The sequence below is a fragment of the Pleurodeles waltl genome, chromosome 11, assembly GCF_031143425.1.
Source record: "Pleurodeles waltl isolate 20211129_DDA chromosome 11, aPleWal1.hap1.20221129, whole genome shotgun sequence".
NCBI lineage: Eukaryota > Metazoa > Chordata > Amphibia > Caudata > Salamandridae > Pleurodeles > Pleurodeles waltl.
Genome location: NC_090450.1, coordinates 411,432,940 through 411,456,179, shown reverse-complemented (window position 1 = coordinate 411,456,179; position 23,240 = coordinate 411,432,940). Strand labels below are relative to the sequence as shown.

Below are 23,240 nucleotides of genomic sequence, written 5' to 3'. Positions count from 1 at the left end.
ATCTTTAAACTGATGTCTTTCTAAGCACATAATTAGGTATTATTCTCTTCTACTGCAATAACAAGAGATTATAGTAATATTTCACTCACTGTTTCCAATGCCCTGTGTGGGAAAACATTATCTGTATCAGAACATTTGTAGTTTTCTTTTGAAGTCTGGCCTGACACCAAATCTGTCTATTTGTTTGTTACCTATTGTTTAATATATGGATGGGATTAGTTTTCGCTCCACCGAGAGGAACACTCCTAGTTAGTGCTTGCTTTGCAGTGCACAAGGGACTATTTTACATTGCGAAAATAAAGTGAATCAGCTCGCATTTTTTTATTTATCTGATAACCGCATATTGTACAGAAAACACACATTTTTTGCAGTGCAGCAGCGTTTTTTTAAAGTTTTAATCAGTGCTCAAATTTCAGGGGAAGCCTTTGTCAGTGCTTGGTAACTCTGAGGATTACATCCTTTTTGTCACTGCACTTAAAATCATCTGCCTCCCCTGGCCCACACCCTAAACCAACTATTTGTGATCTTTTGAATCTTGGATAAATTGCACTTTTTTGCAATTATATCCCCCAAAGATCTTCATAGTGGGCTATTCTTTCCAGATGAGACTGAGTCCATAGTTTACATTTTGGTGAAAAACCTGCCTGCACGAAAACAAGCTGTAGCTGCCCCATTTATGGACCCCTAGATATTTTATGATTGCAACCCTTTCCTTTAGAAACAAGGAAACCATTTGGTTTCTGATGCCACTGACTCAAATGCCTCCATTACATCTCCTTGTCAGTGGTCCACCACCGCAGGACCACCAGTATAGCATTGTCAGGTGGATTGCTTTATTTAGGACAAGGCTCCCAACCCAGTTCTTTTTCTGTTTGTGGAAAAACATGAAAGACTTGGAAGTCGCAAATGGGAAAATAAAGCAAGTGCCAATAAGCATTGCAAGGAAACTCATAGGGCACCAGATAAATGTATTTCTCTACAAAGAAACATACTTTTCAAGGGTTTGTTTTTGCAAAGTGAAAATATGCCAACATACAAAGATACAGTGACCTGACTGGCATTGTTTTTTTTGCCACATGAACATGTTGCTATAATTTTGAGGATGCTGAATGTATGGGAATAGTTGATACCTAGTGGTCTGTTTCAGTCTTTGCTTTAGTATGCCTGAATGAGTTTCAAATTTATAAGGTTATGCCACGCCAACTTAGGGGATCCATTAATGATTATTAGCAAAATAATAAGGTATATAAACATAAAAAACAAAACTGAAACTCTTAAAAACACTCCTTAAGTAAGAAGAAATTTGAAACTGAGGGCCAGATGTATGAAAAAAGCCTTTTGTGATTCGGAAATAGCGATTTTTAAGAAATCGCTATTTCTGATTCGCAAAATGCAGTGTATCATATTTGCGATTCTTTAATAGCGATTTCTTAAAAATCGCAAATGCTATTACCGAATCGCAAATTGCGATACAGCCCCCATTCGCATCTATGGGCCTGTCGGCCCATATTTGCGAATATTTTGCATGTCCCAAATTGCGAATTCCTAACTGGAATTCCCAATTTTGGGAAATGCAAAGTCCAGGGTGCTGGGGCCTAAGTCCCCCTCTGCTGCACCTCGAAACATGTTTTAACAACGTGTAAGGTGCACACATGTCAAAAGGGCATGTGTGCTTTACATGTACACTTTAAAAATGCATTTTAAATGCATTTTTAAAATTTGCACATGGTTACCACCAAGTTCAACTTGGTGGTAATAGCGATTCCTTAATGCCCAATTCGCATTAAGAAATCGCTTCATACATGTGCTTTAGAAATCGCATATAAGGATTCCTTATTTACGATTTCTTATTTAGAGAGTCGCAATTTGCGACTCTCTAAACAGGGTCGCAATTTTAAGGAATCGCTATTTTAGCAATTCCTTAAAATTGCATCCAGAATGCCTTAGATACATTCTGAAAGGGCTTTTTGCATTCGCAAAAGGGCATTCGCACCGTTTGCGAATGCAAAAAGCTTTGATACATCTGGCCCTGAATGCTAAAAACTAAGAGAATATCATTATGTCGATTAGTCTACACTAACATATGTTTAAAAAAATAATTGTAGTTTAGTATCATTCTATCAAACAGAGAGCCTGTCAATTCTTCTGTGTAGGATTCAGAAATCATCAAAGAGATTTTCCAAGCATTTACAGCTAAATGCATTCGTTAAATAAATGCAAGTTATCGTTTCTATTTTGGGTTCTAGTCTTATTTTAATGGTTGATAAAAAAGTGTACATTATTTAGTTTTCACTTTTATTATTCCTATATTTTAGGGAATTTATCAGCAGCATAAAACGATTGAGAACATTTTACGCTTCAATAGCTGAGCGACTGTGTGATGGGGACCTGGTGGTAAGAGACAGTTCCACCTGCTGGAATGGACAAGATGTTGTGGAAAGGTAAGCAGTAAGATTCCATGTACATTGGGTAGCAACTTCACTCTGGTGAACTGTGCTTTTTGAACATTTGGATCCAGGTTCCATAACAAACAGAGCCACTTAGAACAAGGTATACTTAGCATGACTTGCTTGCCACTGCAGGATGATTGTGTGTTATCAGTAGCAGCGAGGATCTGTGACTGGATAGCTCAAGTTTCAGAAGATGAGAAACTATCAAACACTCCTCGGGCTGCCTTCCAAGAATTGAGAACCCACTGCTGTTTGAGCTGTCTCTGGCTCTTTCTCCCACTTTACTAGAACTAGGAAAAAACCTCTTCTACAATAACTAGTCCACTTTATAATCAACCCTTTCTACCTGACCTGCATCTAGTTCATTGTATTCTGCCTCTCAAGGCTATTCTAACGAGGCCTTGCTCTCTGGTGGGCTTAAGGTTTCTTTTCTATGACGTGTCTGCCATACATGCTATTTTGCCATTGTCTACCATACATGATTTTCTCCCAAGGGTGATAACTCCTACATGATTGTGCCCTTTGCTGAACCAACATTTAAGCAAACTATTGCCACTGAACACCAAACACCACGTCACAACACCGTTTCTGCACTGTCCAACATCAAATAAAATAGCACAGCACTGTATTTCACCATCCCACACTGTATACATACGCATCATGCTACGCTGCCCAACACCTCATCACATCAATCCACACCTTGTTACATCAGTTAGAGCTTTATAGTGGAGTAGTTGGAAGGCAATGTTGTGCTTTACAATACATGTATAAGATTGAATAAAGACATTTCTCATCATAAAACACAGATCTCCCACCTTCATACCAGTCCCTAAAACAACTCACCATACAAAAACAATGCAAGAGAGCTTTCATAAAAAAGAGATTGAAACTCAAATTTCATGTCCGCACTCACTGTGTCACTCTGGATGAGCTGGGAAGCATCACTGAATAAGTGAGCAACAACTGGAGACCCAACCCGCTTCCAGGCTAGGAGAAAGACACAGTTACCTAATTCAACATGAGCCGGTGCACATGGGAGCACTACCATTGACCTGGAAAACATTAGGGCGATACCACATCCAATCAACAAAAAGAATGGTACAATGCACATTCCAATTCTAGAGTATCCACATTATTGGTGACTAGTAACATGAACATCCCCTCCCTTCCCATGAAGGTCTGTATAGTGATAACCTACAATGAGTAGATACCATTAAGAGAACAAGCTGCACACACAGGATGACAGTGGAAACTCATAATTGCACATTGAACATAATACAACAAAACAATAAACGGCTAATGCAAATGAACATTTTCAGGATCAGGTAGCACAATTTAAACTAGAAATATAAACATGGGTGTGCATGGTTTTAAGCTTGGTGTCACAAGAGGTAACCTCCATCAGCAGCCTTCTTTCTGAGTCGTCCTATCTCCAGGCTGGAAACACCACACATCACTAGGGAACTTTTGAAAAAAACAGACTGGTGCTCCAAATATGAACAGTCTTGCTGTGTCGTCAGACTTGCCAGACACACCATCATGAACCCCATCAACATGCCTACATGTTAAGCACTGTGGCTATTGCTTCCATTGCCTAAAGGAGTGGTGGTATATCTTGATTCCCAGGTATATGCCTTTTGTTAAGCAACCAAACAGGATTCAATATGAAGTAGTAAAATCAATAGGTCTGGCCTTTTGTTAGAGGATTATTTGGTGAAAGTTGGGCGACTTTTTGTATATTGCTGCCAACTGGTCCAGAAAGAAAATCTCATGATGAAGTATCATCACAGTCTGCAACAATATGAAATCTGGATGTAGGAGCCCCTTTCCTGAATAGACACTCTCACAAGAGGTATGGAAAAAGTTACTTTAATATCAATAGAACATAGTGCAAATACCGATAGCAGAGTTAAGCTCCGCCCTTCATTATCAGTGTTATAAAATAAATCAGAAGATGCCTTGTAAGTATTCAAACTATTGCATAGTAGATACTTTCTTCAAAAGGGCCAACACTTGTGTTGCATCTTTCAGAATGCCAATGTGCATGCCTGTCGTTATGCTGTGAAAGAACGAATCCGTACATCAGAGAACATGTAAATGTGACAACAAAGTAAAACAAATGTATACGGTAGGACGATAGGGATGAATAGAACTGCAGCTTTATAACAGGATAATTTGTGAAAACATCAAAACTTCCTGAGCCAAAAAAAAGATAAATCAATCATTAAGTTGTATGTGTGTCAGCAAAGTAAAATCATCAGAGAGCACACACTAGCTCTGAAGTATCAGCTACACTGTATGTCTTCAGTCTAACAAAAGGAAAGCTTGAAGTCCCATCACCAAACCTGGAAAATGAATAGGGCAAATGTAACCCAAAGGCCTTGGCACTGATGGATGCCCTTCAAAGCAATGATAAACCATGAAAAACAAAGGAATGGCAGTGGTTGAATGGGTTACACTCACTATATACTTCTTCCTCTTGTACTTTTTTGAAGAATTCATGATATGGGGTCTTGAAAAGCTAGAGCTGTCTGCAGTCTGGTTTAAATTCGCTTGCTTCCTGGGCCAGTTACTATGTTTCCTATTAAGCGATGGTCTGCTTGGTCTATCACCCATGTTAAGTAACAGCTGACAAAGTTCTCTTATATATGAGACTGCCTTTTTGCTATTCTGTACTTTTACCTGGCCTCGTTCAAGTTGCATTGGCGTTTCTCATTTATGGCAACCGTGAGCTCTGGTTCCCAAATCTGGACTCATACACCTTCCCCCTGAAGGGCTCCAGGCTGGATGTGTAAGTAGCTTGTCATGATGAATATTTCCTCTGTATTGTACACTACAGTAGTTGGTTGTTTCCCTTCCTTTACTCCTCAGAGCATAGCAACTGTACATCTCCAAAGATTTTTGTTAATGAACGATCTGACAGAATAGCCATGTGCTACTATAAATGGGCGCTTTATTGTTGCGCCGGTATTGTACCCTATAAATCAACAATGCCTTTTACACAGAGAGAGACATTATTTTTATTATTCTTGTTATTGCATCGCCTCCGGTTTTGTCAGCCTTCCTTTTGGCCTTCCCAATTCACATATCCTCAACCAACAAATCAAAGTTATGTTTCTGCTGGCAGATTGATATCTTGCTTTTCATCTCCGGCCTCCTCATCTCCCTTGCGGTTATGTGGTTCTTGTTCCATTAGACACTGGGTGCCAGCAAAGGCCTTTTCAAATATTTAATATATTTTCTTTTTATTTTGTCATTGTGTGTGTTAGGGTGTTGTGTAGAGCTACTACATGTCACTTTGGAGACACATTCGCACCACAATTGATAAATAAGTCTGATTAGTAAATATAGACTATAAAAGGTCGAAAAGTTACTCGGCTTATACATCCTGTTTAAAGTGCTTTTCTTTTCTTCTTTTTTTACTTTGTGTTGTTTTTATCTGCTCCTTTTTACCTTCCTTCTTTCGCCTCTCTGCACGTACCTTTGAGCCCTCGCTTCATTTAATATTTCCTCTTATGTCATCCAAAAACATAATTGCCAATCTTTTGGGACGTTTCAAACTCTGCAAACCTGTTAAACGATATATTGTATAAAAATCTGTGCGTCACCAGAGACTCTCATTATGAAATGGCCTGACTTTTTTGCTGAGATATGGGAGGGCTGATATTTAAATAAAAGGCAGGAATTAGTACAGCAAAGTCCGTTCACTACGAGTTTTTTTCAAACGGAGAATAACTGCTTGGAGTAGGGTGTACTGGGTTCTTCACGGGGCAGTTTTTCACCATTTAGGTGAAAAAATTCAAGATATTTTTTCATGCTCTTAGCAGGCAGAAAGTGTTTTCAGCACTGATGGTGAGGGTTGAGGGGCATGGTGGAGATTCAGTGTTGAACTGCATACTTGTACCTATCTGGAGGAGCATCTGTCCCCCCCAGATGCTGCAGAGGGAAGATGTGGGGTGAGCAGTGGCAGCTACTCTGCTATGGCGGAGGAGCATCGCATGTCCCACCCCACCAGCAGCAGTGCCTGCAAATTGAAAAATAAACGAGAATAAACAGTGTTTATTATCGTTTTATTTTTCAAGGGGCGCAGCCATGGGGGTTGACAGGCAGGGAGTGGTAGTGATGTGCACTCCGCTCAGTGTGCATGTGTGTTTGGCCTGCCGTCTCAGGACGGCCAAACACACATACGCACTGAGCTCTCGCCAACCCAAGCTGTGTTGCTGGGTTGAAGACAGCAGGCACAGGCTCCCAGTCTCCCTGGGAGCGCAAAGCCAGGATGCTCAGCCCAATCCTAATGCTGCTGTCATGCTGGCAGCATGAGAGCAGCGTTAGGATTGGCAGTAGGCTGGGAGCCTGTGCCTGCAGTGAGTGCAGACAGAAGAGCGGTGCAGCAACTGCAACAATACATTTTTAAAACATTTCTAATTTTGTTGTCTTTGTTTTGTCCCCCCAAACCTGTTGCTTTGCCCAACAGGAGCCACCTCTGGGGGCGAGGCAATGCCGCTACCTAAAGCTACTGCACAGCAACAAATCTTACAGGAGTCTCAGTGTCCAAAATTATTGAGTCAGGAATTTCTGGACCAATAATTCCCAGCCCAGACACACTTGTTATGGGGACTTATCACTGGGTGCTCTTCTGCCCCATGTTCTGGCTCCTCTACCCACCGGCTGTAGTAGGTTAGAGGATGGGCAGAGGCTTAATATGAAAAAGAGGAGGATACTGCATTCCATTGGCAGTGTAACAGAATTCATAATACAATGGTTCACGTTGTTCAAATTGTGACACAGTATTAAAAAATTTGATTGTTATCATTCAGTCTTGCCGTTAGAACACTTACACCAAACTAGAACCCTCCCAAGACAGAAATAATTTTTGATGGAGAAAATTTAGTCCAGTGGGATTTTTTAGAAAGGATAAGTATGGAGAACCTATGCAGAGAGAAAATGATGTGGGTACTAACCAATAACCTGGTACCTCTCCTCTCACATGTCCTATTAGTGATACAAGATGCACTGGAGTTGCAAAAGGGTACTGGCTTGAAGTAGGGTTTTCAAGGGACACAGATGGGAATTAGCATATGTATATCTTTATTAGGCTACAGAACAAGTAGTTAGATACCCAACCAACTGTAGTAGTGCCTTTGTGCGCAGCCTCCTCTTTTCATTGAGCTCTCTTCCTGCTAACCCAGTTGTGACATATACACCATTTCAGTAGCATTACCACCCTCCAAGTATGTTAGGGAGGAGATGTAGCCTAATGGTTGAAGCACTTCAAACACAAGAACCAGATTTAAATTGTGACTTCGGCTCAAAATCTGGTGATTCTGGGTAAATCACTTAATATCCCTTTGTGTGAAAAGACAAAATAGTGTAAAATTGTCTGGTAGTGTTGCAAAGTGGTCTTATGCCCTCGGTAGAGGTTCATGCTATACAAATGTAAACTCCCCCGAAAAAACACGTGGAACTAGCTATGGCAAGATGGCAAACACAGCTCTTCTTTTCAGTAATTTGAGGAAAGGCAAGACGGTGCATGTCCTAATTTCTTACAGCAACATAATGGAAGAGTAGACACAATGCACCTTCCTCCAGTACAACATGGTGGAAGACACAAATGCTCTGTGTCCTTGTAAAGCCCAGATAAACAACCCTCAGATTTTATGCTGTGTTGCAATGATGCGTAAATGTCTTCTGTTTGTCCAGAGGAATTACATTGGTTGTGGAGTTTATATTAGATCCCTGCGTATACCTACATATAACGTAATGAAATAAACCCTTATTCCAACTTTAAGACACTGCTCAAAGTAATTTCTAAAATTCTTAGGCTTTCTTGACTTTACAGAACTCGGGGCCTGATTGGGAGTTTGTTTGGTGGACATGGTACTTGAACAGGTATCATGTCCGCCAAATTGATGGTCCATTTGCTCTATTTAGAGTCATGTGGCCTGTCATGTTTCCAGGACTGGTGTACCTGCTGGGTTCACTGGCAGAATACTACAGCAACAGCTTAGCGGATGCATCAGGCCATCCACACTTGTTAGAGAGGACAATCTGAAGTACTTTTTTCAATTTGTGAGTACCATGGACACACTTTTTCTGCTGGGCCCAACAGGAAAATAGTACAAATGATCCCATACCCTAAGAGAAAATACCCAGAGAGTCAGGGTCCTTGATTGTTTTTGTTCATGAAAAAGAAAATCCCACTTAGGTAGTATGACATAGAAAAACCAAAAGATTTGCTGAGTTTCCACCTGAAATATGGCTCAGTAAACTTTCAGCTCCTACAGAGGACTTGCAGTGAGATCTTGGGATAGAGTGAACAGTTGTCCAGGCAGGATGGTAAAAGAAATTCCCACCGCAACCCTGACAGATGGCAGACCTCACATCATAGGCTAGTTAATTTCTATTTTTTGTTCACAATATGTCTTTTGATCACATTTTTGTTTTCAACATTGGACCTAATTTATATGTTGGTGGGAAGGAAAATTCATCTCAGTATGACAGTTTCCACCACACCAACACAGTGATACTCTTGCCAGATCTATATGCAGGTGGACCACAATCCCGGCCTTGGCAGAGACTACTCCATCTCTACTTTGGCTAAACATGCCCGCTGGCCCTTAAGACTAAGGGCCAACTGAGAAACACCTATCTGTCCATCCAACCCATTAGGATGGGCAGACATATTTACATGTTTTACTGTCTTTCACCACCAGGCAAACTGTGGCAGTGAGAGACAGTAAAGTGCAAATAATGCTCCCCCTGCCATTCGAGATGGCTCCCACTGTGGAGGCATTACTTTTTTTTATTTGCAAAAAAGAAAATCCTGTTTCAGGATTTTGTTTGTAAGTAAAAAAAGAATACTCTTTGCGCCCTGCTGACACAACCCTGCAACAAAGGGTAAAATGCATTGACAGGAACTGACTTGATGGCAGTTTTTGCCAATGCTTTTATTAATGACTGTTTGCTTGGTGGTCATTTATAAATTAGGCAGGCGGTCACTCTGTCTTGAGGATGGAGTAATTCACTCCGTCACCGCACTGGGAAGGCGGGCCCTCGGCCTATTTATCGACTTATATATAAATCAGGGCCATTATTCTTAATATATTCACTATTCCTTTGTGAGGCGCAATCATTGTAATGAATACTCAATGCATGTGTGCTCATTCTTGCCCTTCATCACTAGAATTTTTTTATTTTATATCAGAAATATAAGCATAAATGCATTATTTGAGTGTCTGTATGGTAATACTGTTAAATACTATATTGGATACTCATTGTATTGTGACCTATGTCTGACATAAATAGAATTTATGTGCTTTCATCTCATCTCTCAGAAGTTCAAACACAATCTAATAATTGTATTTCAAAGCAAAGTTAATACTTGAGTAAATGGTTACTCCTGTGCTTTATAGATGGAACCCTCACTGTTGTCCTTTTAGATGCAGTGATTCTGCATATACATTAGCAACTATGTTGGAATACTTACATTATTCTGTATGGCCTCTCGGTTACACCCAAAAGTATTAATATATTTCCAGCAAAATGCACTAACATTTTTCAATGCAGATCATATACACTTAGAGCCCCGGAGTCACAGGGCTGTACAGAACTTCAGTTTATCATCCATAGTAGTCTGGGAAACATTCTGGAAAACTGTGTTGCTTGTATTGATAGACTCTGCTAATGTTATACATGACGGTTGAGCATTGTATCCTGTGCCCCTCTTGCCATTCTCTTACCTTACAACTTGATGGAAGTGTGATTATGAATACATTGTTTAGATGTAGTGATGATATTAAAAAGTGCCACATCTGACTTACGTGGTTTCATTGTGTCCCTTCGTGTTCCGGACTGGAAATCTACTTATTCAAGTTTAGACATCATAAAATAATGATGTCACACATATGTGTAATCGTGTGCTTATAGTCTTTTGTCCATATCGGTTGCAGTGTGCTTATTTCGTCCTGTTGGCATTTTTATTACTCGATGACATGATGAGCATCTTGCGCGAGTTCATTGTGCACATGTTAAACGTTTTTGGTGGTCTCATGAATGGTTATCATCAATTTCTAGTCCTAACGTAAGGTGGCCTCTTCCTGTGCAGTGGTACTATTCTTCATGTTCTAGTTCACACTCAGAGACATGTCCTCAGTTCTCAATAATGGACACATGAAGACTGACATTTATGTTTATTGTAGTCTATTGATGTCAAGCCTACATATAGATAGTAGGTGACGTCGGATTTCAACAACAGAATAGAAATTGCTTGTTTCCTTTTTCCTTGTTTATTTCAGTTTTTCAACCACATGGCCATCAGGATTCTCCACAGGATCACTATATAGATGGACAGAATATAAACGTGAATGAATTTATACATTTAGGGCCAGATGTAGGTAGGTTGAAAATTGCGACTTGCAATTTGCGAGTCCGTGCGACTCGCAAATTGCAAGTCGCAATTTGCTATGCAGAAAGGTGTCTCAGAAACCTTCTGCAACTCGCAATGGGGTCGCAAAGACCCACCTCATTAATATTAATGAGGTGGGTCGCAGTTTGCGACCCTATTGCGAGTATGGGCACTCACAGGGATGGTGGCCTGCTGGAGACAGCAGACCACCATATCCGTGACTGCTTTTTAATAAAGCAGTTTTTTTTTCTATCTGCAGCCCGTTTTTCTTAAAGAAAAACGAGCTGCACTTAGAAAAAAAAACGAAACCTTTTGTTTCGTTATTTTTCAGAGCAGGCAGTGGTCCATAGGACCACTGCCTGCTCTGAAAAATTGTTTTTGTGATCATTCACAAAGGGGAAGGGGTCCCATGGTCACCCTCAGCTAACCCCTGCTTACCTCCTTGGTAGCTTGGCAGAGCAACTGAGTACCTCTTCAGTTTCCTTAATTCAAGCACAGCTCCAGCTGTTGCATCTCCAGATTGAGACATGACGGTAAACAAGTGCAAAGTTCCAACATCAACAAAGAGGTCACGAAAAATATGGAAGTAGAAGAAAAAGGAATCCCAAAGAGAAAAAGCAAAATCGCAAGACAAGTAGTATGTGGTCACGTAGTGGTCTGAGATCAAAACAGTAGTGTACACTTAATCACTGTATGTCAAGTACAAATACAAGTCCAAATACCACCGCTGCCACCAATGTTAGAAATGGGGTCTTTGGTTGACAGTCAGGTTACCTCCTGTTCAAGCAAGGACCCTCACTCTAGTCAGGGTAAAAGAGAATCACCCTCAGCTAACCCCTGCTTACCCCCTTGGTAGCTTGGCAGAGCAGTAAACTTAACTTCAGAGTGCTAGGTGTAAAGTATTTGTACCAGCACACACAGTGACTTAATGACAAGACTACAAAATGACACAACACAGGTTTAGAAAATAGGAAATAATTATCTATTTAAAACAAGACCAAAACGACAAACATCCGACATACACAAGTCAAGTTATGAATTTTTGAAGATTAAACTAAAAAATAGCGCTTAGAAACACAAAATGCTTCGATGAGGTGTTAACACGACGTCGTAACGGAGTCGTTCCCAATAATCCGACACCAGCGGCGCCAGACACGGAGTCGCGTAGACCCCCAGGTACAGTACCTTGGTGAAGAAATGAAAACGAGCCGATGCGCGAAGTCGGGGATTGCGGCGTCTGTGCGAAACGTTGAATCCATGCACTTCGAGCAGCGTTAGTCACGACATGGTGCGGCGACTTCCACGGAGTCATGGACTTCGGCGGGGCTGCAGTGATGTCGGGCCTGTGAAGGTCGTGGTGTTCCAGGGAAGATCACTGAGTCAGGTGTAGGCGGCGTCACCGGATTCAGCAGCGGCGGCGGTCCGAAGTCATCCGAAGTCGATTTTTTTGAATTTCCACCAGCTTTCCTTCCAAGGGCCCAGGGACTGGATAGGGCACCACTTGTCACAGCAGGAGTCTCTCCAGAGACTCCAGGTGCTGGCAGAGAGAAGTCTTTGCTGTCCCTGAGACTTCAAACAACAGGAGGCAAGTTCTAAATCAAGCCCTTGGAGATTTCTTCTCAAGATGGAAGGCACACAAAGTTCAGTCTTTGCCCTCTTACTCTGGCAGAAGCAGCAACTGCAGGATAGCTCCACACAGCACAGTCACAGGCAAGGCATCTCTTCTTCCTCAGCTCTTTAGCTCTTCTCCAGGCAGAGGTTCCTCATGTTTCCGGCAGTGTTTCTAAAGTCTGTGGTTTTGGGTGCCCTTCTTATACCCAATTTCTCCTTTGAAGTAGGCCTACTTCAAAGTAAAGTCTCTTTTGAATGTGAAATCCTGCCTTGCCCATGCCAGGCCCCAGACACTCACCAGGGGGTCGGAGACTGCATTGTGTGAGGACAGGCACATCCCTTTCAGGTGTAAGTGACCACTCCTCCTCTCCCTCCTAGCACAGATGGCTCATCAGGATATGCAGGCTACACCCCAGCTCCCTTTGTGTCACTGTCTAGTGTGAGGTGCAACCAGCCCAAATGTCAAACTGACCCAGACAGGGAATCCACAAACCGGCAGAGTCACAGAAATGGTATCAGCAAGAAAATGCTCACTTTGTGAAAGTGGCATTTTCAAACACACAATCGTAAAATCAACTTTACTAAAAGATGTATTTTTAAATTGTGAGCTTAGAGACCCCAAACTCCACATGTCCATCCGCTCCCAAAGGGAATCTACACTTTAATCAGATTTAAAGGTAGCCCCCATGTTAACCTATGAGAGGGACATGCCTTGCAACAGTGAAAAACGAATTTAGAAATATTTCACTGTCAGGACATATAAAACACATTGCTATATGTCCTACCTTAACCATACACTGCACCCTGCCCTTGGGGCTACCTAGGGCCTACTTTAGGGGTGTCTGCCATGTAAGAAAAGGGAAGGTCTGGCAAGTAGGTACACTTGCCAAGTCGAATTTACAGTTAAAAGTGGTAAAGTGCTCAGAGTTCAAAAACCAACAGCAACAGGTCAATAAAAATAGGAGGCAGGAAGCAAAAAGATTGGGGATGACCCTGCATAAGCAAAAAAGTCCAACAGAAGCAAAAACCAATTCATTTTTTGAAGGGTGGTACAGGTTTACTTTTACAATGATCATGACTTTATGGAAGTCTGAGTAGGCATTTTGCTTTTTAGGAGCTTTTATAACTGAAAAGGTGGTGACACCCACCAGATGAGGGTGAGTTAAAATATATGTGAACATTGGTCTGGAACTGAAAGCCAGACCATGTGGATGTGTGCGGGGATGTGCCAGCTGCACAGGTCACATGTGGATGCCGTGTAGAGGAAACAAGACCTCACACTTTGACACGAGACATATAACATTAACAGCATGCACAAAACATGCCCTAGGCTGAATTAAAGAGGCAATGTTTAAAGTATTTGTGCATCTACACAGTGGAAACACCACAAAAGGACTCCACTTCTGTTTAGAAACATAACCAATATTTATTTCAGTCAATCAAGGCCAAAACAACAAAAATCCAACTTACAGAAGTTAAGTTATGAATTTTTAAAGGTTAAATTAAAATGCAGTGAATAGTAGACAATAACTCTAACCAGAGCAATCTGGTCGTGCTGGACCAGGACAAATTTAAAAGATCAGTCTAGCCGCGATGAAGCACGGGCTAGGTACAGGAGTCACTCAGAGCGGCTGACAGTACCTTTGTTGTGGCGATGCTCAGTGACAATGCAATGATCCAGAGGAGGGGATGCCTTTCACTTGTAGGTGATGCATCATTTCCTGATTAGGCACGGTAGTTGGTGCATCAATCTCCAGAATCAATGAGTACTGGTTTTGATGCAGCAATGCTGCATTGGTCAAGCTGGGTCTGCGTTGTAAGTCGGGGTCATTGTGTCGTGCAGTCAGTGAGCAGTGTCCACGGCTTTGGTGCAGGCAGTGGCAAAGCAGCATTTCTGCAGCTTTGCCACTGCCTGCACCGAAGCCATAGATTTGCCACTTCCAGTTGCAACATCACACTCACCTCCAAGGGCCCAGGACTGGATTTGGCACCACTTGACAGAACACAACTCACATCAGACAAGCCCATGTGCTGGTAACAGGATGCAGGTGAAGTGTTTGCTATCCCTGATATTTCAAAAACAGGAGACAGGCTCTTTCAGACCCTTGGAGAAACTTTAATTGCAGGATGTAGAGAGTTAGAGCCAGTCCTCTTTCTCCCAGGCAAGAGGTAGCAGGCAGCAGGCCAACACAGAACAGCAAACATGAAAGTGGCAGTCTCTCCTAGCAGCTCACTGGGCCTTCTTCTTGGTAGAATATCCTCAGTCTAGAAGTGTTCTGAGTATATGATATCAGAGGGCCAGTATTTATACCTAAAAGGCCTTTGATGTAGGAGTAACTTCAAAGAATTCTGTGAAGTGCACAAGGATCTCTTTCAACTCAGGCCTGGTTCCAGACTACCAGTAGGGGGGTAATCAGCCCTATATGTGACAGCAGGACACAAACTATTCAGATGTAAGTGTAAACTACCGCTCCCTCTCCCTGCCCAGGATGACTATTAGTATGCAGATTAATGCAAATATATCTACTGTCACACCTATCCCTTCCTCTTTGTGGCTGTCTGGAGAGAATACACAAATGTACCTGTCACCTCAGTCCAGACATTGATTCAGAGATAGACTAAGGCACATAATGGTTAAAGTAAGAAAATGGCAGCTTTCCTAAAGTAAAAAAGAAACAGATGATGGATGGAATGCTGAACAATGCAAACCTTCACCCCCCAGTCACTGAGATCTGGGTTTAATCCATTGTTTTGTTGCCCACCTCCCCACTTTGGACCCAGTCATATGCAAATCAGTCTTGACCCTGCTCTCCATGGGAATACTTCAGCCTGAACTGTCAGGCCAGGTCCTCACTGGACTGGAAACAAGCATCCTGGAGCCAATTTTGGAGTATCACTCCTCATCAGCCAGGCTAGCTTGAGTCCAGTGGCGTAGTGAGCAAGGGAGCCATCTGGGCATACCCTCCCCACTTAAGGTGACTAAAACAAAAAGAAACTGATTTTGAATGTAATGCTGAACAATGCAAACATTGAGTTTTGAGTTGAATCCATCTTTTTTTGCCCACCACACCACCGTAGTTTGGACCCAGCCATATGCAAATCTGTCTTGACCCTGCTTCCCATGGGAACAGTCTAGCCTGAACTGCCAGGCCAGGCCCTTCCTGGACCGGAAGCAAGCATCCTGGGACTGGTTTCAGGGTATCACCTCTCATCAGCCAGGCTACATTGAATCCAGTGGCTCAGTGAACATGGGACCTGCATCTAGGGCATACCCATTTAAAGGCTTAATGATAATTGTATATGTTTTAATAATCTCATCTTATTACAATTATGACCATAATGCAGGTCAACTTAACACCCTTATTACATTTTGACTGTTTGAACACTTGTGATATGTTTGGGTGACTCTTCTAGTTTATTTCTCCTCTGTGGCTGTCATGTGTCTTTTTTTGGGGAATTGTGTTAGCCACCCAGCAACTCTGATGGTGGGGTGGTGAAAGTGATATTCTATTGAAATTAGCATGGCAGGTTTAAATATGATGCTAAATGGCAACATTTTCATTTTTTTATACAGATAGAGAGATAAGTGATTGATCCCTGCTTTCTGAATAAAAAATACAAACTTGTAGGTCTGCCTTTATTCAAGATCTTTACTAAAATTCTATATACAAAATAAACTTTTGGAAGCTTTCAGCCATCCCTCTTGATACATTGGTTATTTGTGTCGTATACGCTTTTCTTCCACCCACAGGATGGCGCATTTGCCAACTTCACTGTGAGTGATGGGAGCGCATTCTCACACAAAGTGGCTCCCTTCAGTGTCTGTCATCTATTACGAAGCCTGCGTGTTCAGACAAATTATTGTTTTGCTTCTAGCCAATGATTTTTATAATATATTGTTTTATATATTGGTAAGTACGTGGGAGCTCACTCAATGGTAACATTTGCGAAACCCATGACAAAACAAATCATCGACAAAGTTCAAATGCTGCCAGATAAATTGAGTTTGTCAATGCGTATTACAAAATAATGTTCACATGCATATCCTCCTGATCTTTGGTTTGCCGTGGGTTGAGTTGAAGATGCGTTCTGTCTCACAATTTGCAATAAAAGAAGAAGGGAATATATTTAGACGCACAAGGCAGGATCAACATTTGGTCAACGCCTGGGAGTCGAAGCATTCATTAGAACGGTTGTGGAGTGTTTTATTGTTGTACTTTTTGTCTTCATTGTCATCGAGCTAAAAATGTCTTCTGTATTGGACTCATTGTGATTTTATAGCAACGATGAATATATTCAGCTGAGTTAAATCTAGTTCAAAAAGCCGTTTCTTGTGATTGTGGTATAGTGCGCGGCGCCATGTTTCATGACAATGGTTGTGTGTGGTCTTTTTTTCTTTGGGCGGGGGAGGTGCACTGAATTTTAAAGTTAATTTAGTTGTTTGTCAAAATGGAAAACGTTTAAGTCAGCCCTTTCCTTTTGTCACTATTTTGCTCGGGAGCCCCTCTCAGGCCCTACGAACTAGGTCAGGGTCTCCCGCATGACCGAGATGTGCACGTAGAAACAAGTGCTGAAATCAGGAGGCTTCGTTTGCATTTCAATGGCATTCATTTATGAATGAGTTCGTTTCCATGTGAAAAACTTGACCTCTGCTCTTGTATTTGTAACAGGGAATTCCTTCTCTAAGGAACAGACAGGATGTGCTCAGTGTGTTCTCCTCAGTGATGTACTTGACAACGCCATTTATTGTCACTAGACAAGCAGGGCACACTATTGGCATTAAGAGTAAGGGCATCTGTGTGAAAGTAGGGATGCCCTCACTGATACCACTCTGCAGAAGGGCTGCAAACATCCTGAGGTGGGAGATCCATTACAGCTAGAAGCATGTGGTTTGGTGCTGGGACCTTTTAAGTGTTCTTGTATTCGTTGTTGCTCACATATAATCAGTGACACCATTAATTACATAGATTCACTATGGAACTGGTGTGACAGCCCTCGGTTAATGAACTGAGCCCCAACACCTACCGATTACTAATCAAATGTTTATAAATTGGCAACAGCCTTCCTTGCAAAATACCACATCGTATGTAGATGACAAACAGATCACACTCAGCAACATGACTGCAAAATGATCCACCACAAAACAAAAGTGAATATACTCAAGCGGATGCCGGTTAAGAGTACCTGCCCTTGCCTCATGAGTCGTGTACCTCTGCACCACAGAAACACATCCAACCCATTGATACTGAGCAAACAACTAAAATCCCACCTCTTCTTGCAGGCTTTTGACATGACCATTAACTTCTAGGCATTACATGTCAGACACATTGATGAAAGGACAATAAACAACTCACAATCAACCAGTGGACACAAAATGACTCCCATCTCTGTGAACTTTGTTGCTTATCTTACATCGCTATAACTAACAGCTCCAAAGGGTTCAATCAGATTGCAGGACTATGGTCCACCCTTTCATAGAAGTCAGTGAGACCTTGCCCTTCACTCTCTCCCCATATGCACAATTTAATGGTGATATTGGTGTGTAAGTCTGCACATTCCTCTAAGAAGCACCTTTCGTAAGAATATGCTACTGTCAGTCTAGAATATTCAACAGATTGTTAATTTACTTGAGTTTTTTCTTCCAGGTCCCAAAAGTCGGTGCATTTACATCACATTGGGCAGACTATTAAAGCAGAGAGTATTTAAGTATCACTGAAAGGAATCTAAGAAGGCTTTAAACAATTCGGAATGCAGTAGCCAAGTGCTGGGGAAATTGGGCAAATGTACTCACCAGTGTTCTTGAGGAAACAGTACAATGTAAACAAGATGGCTTCAAATTACGAGTAGGTCTTCCGATGTAATATATTTCTTATAAATTCAGTGTGGAGAGATCTGAGATCGTACAGCCTCACAAAATGAGTTGTCCCATTAAGAGATCAAGGGGGTCATTCTGACCCCGGCGGTCTAAGACCGCCGGGGCCAGGGTCGGCGGGAGCACCGCCGACAGGCCGGCGGTGCCCCGCAGGGCATTCTGACCGCGGCGGTTCGGCCGCGGTCAGAAGAGGCAAACCGGCGGTCTCCCGCCGGTTTACCGCTGCCCTTAGAATCCCCCATGGCGGCGCAGCTTGCTGCGCCGCCATGGGGGATTCTGACACCCCCTACCGCCATCCTGTTCCTGGCGGTTCGCCCGCCAGGAACAGGATGGCGGTAGGGGGTGCCGCGGGGCCCCTGGGGGCCCCTGCCGTGCCCATGCCACTGGCATGGGCACGGCAGGGGCCCCCGTAAGAGGGCCCCACAAAGTATTTCAGTGTCTGCCTAGCAGACACTGAAATGCGCGATGGGTGCAACTGCACCCGTCGCACCTTCCCACTTCGCCGGCTCAATTCTGAGCCGGCATCCTAGTGGGAAGGTTGATTTGCCCTGGGCTGGCGGGCGGCCGCCCGCCAGCCCAGGGCAAATCTCAGAATCACCGCCGCGGTCTTTCGACCGCGGTGCGGTGTTCTGACGGCGGAACCTTGGCGGACGGCCTCCGCCGTCCGCCAAGGTTAGAATCAGCCCCCAAGTGTGCTTTGGTGGTCATTTAATTCATGGCTGCTGAGTTATGGGACAACCACACACTAGCTGTTCGGAGTGTCAAGGACAATTTGCAATTATGTGTCAGTGTCATCAGCGCCAAGATGCTGTTCACCAACAAGCCCTTTGTAAACGTTAAACATAGCATATGTCATTATTATAGCAACCCCTAAAAGAGTTCCCAGCTAAACAGTTCATTGAAGATATGACTGCCCTAGCTGAAGCTTGGCCAAGAAACCCTCCCATTCCCAACCATGTCTGTGTCATGTACACAACCATAATCCTATACACAAACTCTTAACCCTTTACTCCAAATCTTTAACCCCCACATTTTATACTACATCCCTAACCAAACATCCGGCCCCATTCCCTAAAGCCCTATAGCCGTACCTTTTATCCTGTATTCTTAACCGTAACCATCGTAACCCTTGGCCTGCGTCTTTCACAATGTTCTTACTTCAGTATATTTTGGTGACAAACCCTTTATAGAGTGTTCCTTTTTTAAAGTATTTATTTTTACAGCCAATAATATACAAGTGTTATCTTTTAGTAATATTATTTTTGAGGGCTTGGGGCTACACCTTTAAACATGACTCATAATTACCAGGAACTGTAAAACTGGTGTTGGAGGGTCATGATTTTCTTTATAAACCAAATTAGATTACAGGGGGATCAGGAAAAACACTCTGGCCCTAGTGTAAAGAAGTTCTAGTCTGATGGAGAAATTTGAATTATGATAAAACATTATAAGCAATGCAAGTTATATAGACATTTATGAAACCTATGAATCAGTGATCTCATATTGGTTGCAATCCCTGCTTGAAAATCAAATATTCCCACATTTAATCTAGCTGTTCAAATGCTTTGCCTTTCATGTTTCCTCAGGCATGAAAAAGAGGGGTTCACAAACTTTAAATTAGTGAGCGAGATGTGGTGTCCCCTAGTTGACGTTCATTTTCTAGGAGGGCACCAGGTGAGATTTCTACTGCGCGGGCGGTTGCGGGAGGAAGCACTGTTCGCGGTCAGAAAGCTTCTTCTCGAGTATAATTTCTACTCATGTGGCAGCAGAATCAACTCAGGAAGCTGCGTCTTCTGGTGTGCCATGTGTTATTGTTTGCTCATATTTTTCGACACGGAATGAGCTTCCGGCGCTAAATCACAGTGCAAGCAGTGCAACGTGCCTATTCCTGACTGTTCGCACAATTTCTTAGAAGCGTGCAGAGTTTTTTTGTAACTCAGTGGAATTCCACTGAGTTAAACTCTGTGAGTTCTGCCCAGGTCTACAGTTAGGTATGTTAGCTTAACTGAAAGGATGAAGGTATGAAACAAATAGTTTTCCTCAGTTCTGCTTGTCTGCAAAGGATTATGAACACACTATGAGGGCATTTATTGTTCCAATAATTAGTATCATGTTTGGTTGACTTCTCTTTAGGAAACATCATGAGCTATACATGTATTGTATTTATGACAATTCTCCCTAAAATTACAACATAAATAAATATCATCAGTTATTTTTGTCCACTTCACAATTTTTTGTAATTTGAAACCAGATTTATGAAGGTACTGGTCACAAAAAGTGGTTGCAGTTTGTGACCAGTATCTAATTTTGCAAGCTTACCTGTATACTAATAGGTTTTCAAAATTTCAAAAAGGGGTGAGTCGCAGTCTGATCTACCTAATTAGTATTGATTAGGTATGTCGCAAATTGTAGCTCACTCTGATTGGTCACAATCACTGGGATGGTGGCCTATAAGGGTCAGAGCATCAAGTCAATGGTATACAACTGCAATTCATGTTGCAAACCATTGTAACATCTGATACAGAATCACAATTAGCCTCTACAACTACTAAATGATGTGAGTCAGTCAGTGAGTGAAATATAGGGAGACTTTATAGTAGAGGTGTTGGAGACAAGTTTGTTACGGTAATTATAGTGCTAGATGTTTAATTAGTTTGAAATTGTAGAGACTTATGTAATTTAGTACAGGCACTATCACTATAACCTGTATGTTTCTATACATCGACACATATAGACCATTTTGCAAGTGATCATCTATGCAATAGTTTTAGATTTCAACCTATATCCATGTTTATATTCTTTCCATTAATGCTTGTCCCCTCATTTTATTTTTGTACTTAATCATTTGTACTGAATATATATAAACATTATTTAATTCTGAAATCTTAGAGTGTACCCCAAAGTCAATCGGTTTTAACGTTCTGGCATTTGATTTGGAGGTAAAACCATAGCAGTGGGGAACCATCACTGAGCTGTCCATTGTTTCCTGGCCCATTTTAGCTAATTACGTTCTTGCTTGGTTTTGGGAGACCTACCTTTCATCATTAATATTCTACCCCTACCAAGCAGTGATTGATTTTGGGTGCGTCCTTAAATAATAGCAGACCAATCAGCATTAGGATCTTGGATAGGTGTTGCCTCTACGTTGAGGGGTAGAGGAATGCCCAGATCTCCCGTCCCATCACAGCTACGTATAGATCAAAAAATTCCAAATATTGGGGCGCCGTACAAATGGGCGATGTATGCCCCTCTCTGTTTGCTATCTGCCGGAAGTTCCTTTTGAGCCACGTTGTCATTCAGCATCAACACATCACTTAAGTCAGAAGAGTAATCCATGGCACTGTACACTCCATATAGAGCGGGTCATCTGAAAGGCAAGCTCACGTGGGTGAGCTGAATAACAGTGCTCAGAAGGGCTGGTATAGTGATTATCTTTCGCAAGGAACGTTTCAAAGTCAATACATTGTATGTGCTTCCAAAATCCCTACGAGTCGAGAATCAAGCTCTTTGCAGTTTGAAAAGTTGTATAAGAAAAGATAATTACACATGAAGGCCGCAGTGATTTATTAATAAAATCCTCCTATATGATGACGTTTGCTAGTAATGTAGATTTCAACTTTACGTGCTTAACAAACTATAAGTTAGATGTGTTCATTCAGCAAATTTCTCCACCAAAGTGTGGAGTTATGAAATACTAAGATTTTCCAAATGCCTATGCGGTTTATTGCATCTTATAACCTAATAAAATATTCGAAGTATTTATAGCTCAGGATATCTCGCAAAGCTCCCATTATTTGAAGTAAAATCTCTTTGTAAGGGAAGAAAGCATTACAAAAAATTCTCTAGCTATTGCTTGCGAAGAAAGAAAAATTAGAGGAAAATTCTTTTTACATGTCATTTGCATTGTCTATGTTGTTTCTAATGTTTGGTTTCTCTCACCTTGTGATGTCAAAATTGCCTATTTTTATGGAAATTTTAAATGACGTGTCATGAAAAAGGTCAAGATAGGCATTCTAAAAGTAGCAGGAATTTAATTGAATTATGGGTTTGGAAAGTGCATTATCTCATTTGTTTTTTAGTGACATTAATGTTTAAAGAATGTTTGAGTTGATCACATGAAACTGCCAGTTGGAGAGATCTGTGAATAATATGTATTTTTGCGGTTGAACCTTGGCAGGGCACACTTTGGGGCATATTTATGAGCCCCTTGCACCACCTTGTGCCACATTAGCGTCATTTTTTTTACACTAATGTGATGATAGGTTGGCAAAAACACTGCGCCATATTTACAAAGTAGTGTGATGCATGCACTGGGCCACTTTGAAAACCCCTTGCGCCACAGTATGTCTGTGTCAGGTGTAATGTATGCAAGGGGGGGGCATTTCGGCGTTCGGAGGCCCAGAAAATTGGTGCAGTAGAATCTATGAAATTCCACTGCGTCATTTTTTGCATCATTTTTAACAACTGTCTAAGGCAGGGATTCAGATGACGCTCCATTGTTTTCAATGGGCCTCCTTTCACTTTGCAGGATTAGCGTCACAATTTTTGGTGCTAATCTTGCAAAGCGCCAAACTAGCATCAACATTCTTGGCGCTTGTTCCCTAACGTGCACCATGGTGCGCCATATCATAAATAGGGCGCACACATGGTGGCACTAGGGGGGTGCAAGGGGGTGCAAGAAAAGTGGTGCATCATGACATGATGCACCACATTTCATAAATATGTCCCTTTGTCTTTCATCTTTTCAGGAGCAATAAATAAAAAGGGGATCATTGTGAGTAGTTGTTAAACAATCTATTTATTCAAGTGTCAAAAATACTTCAGTTTACTCTATGCACTTAATAAATGGTCGGTGTTGTTATAAACAGACTATAAGATCTGTTGTCATCCATTATGGCGGTCG

At 41.9% G+C, this 23,240-nt stretch overlaps 1 protein-coding gene across 2 annotated transcripts in view; it reads left to right on the top strand.

Annotated features, from left to right (window-relative positions):
• LOC138265744 (glypican-5-like) overlaps positions 1-23,240 on the top strand; it is a 1,691,495-nt gene that overhangs the window by 803,340 nt on the left and 864,915 nt on the right. For both annotated transcript variants that reach the window (XM_069213745.1, XM_069213743.1), the window contains one exon: positions 2,316-2,441. In XM_069213745.1, coding sequence (XP_069069846.1) covers positions 2,316-2,441 — 126 coding nt within the window. The remainder of the gene's footprint in view (positions 1-2,315; positions 2,442-23,240) is intronic.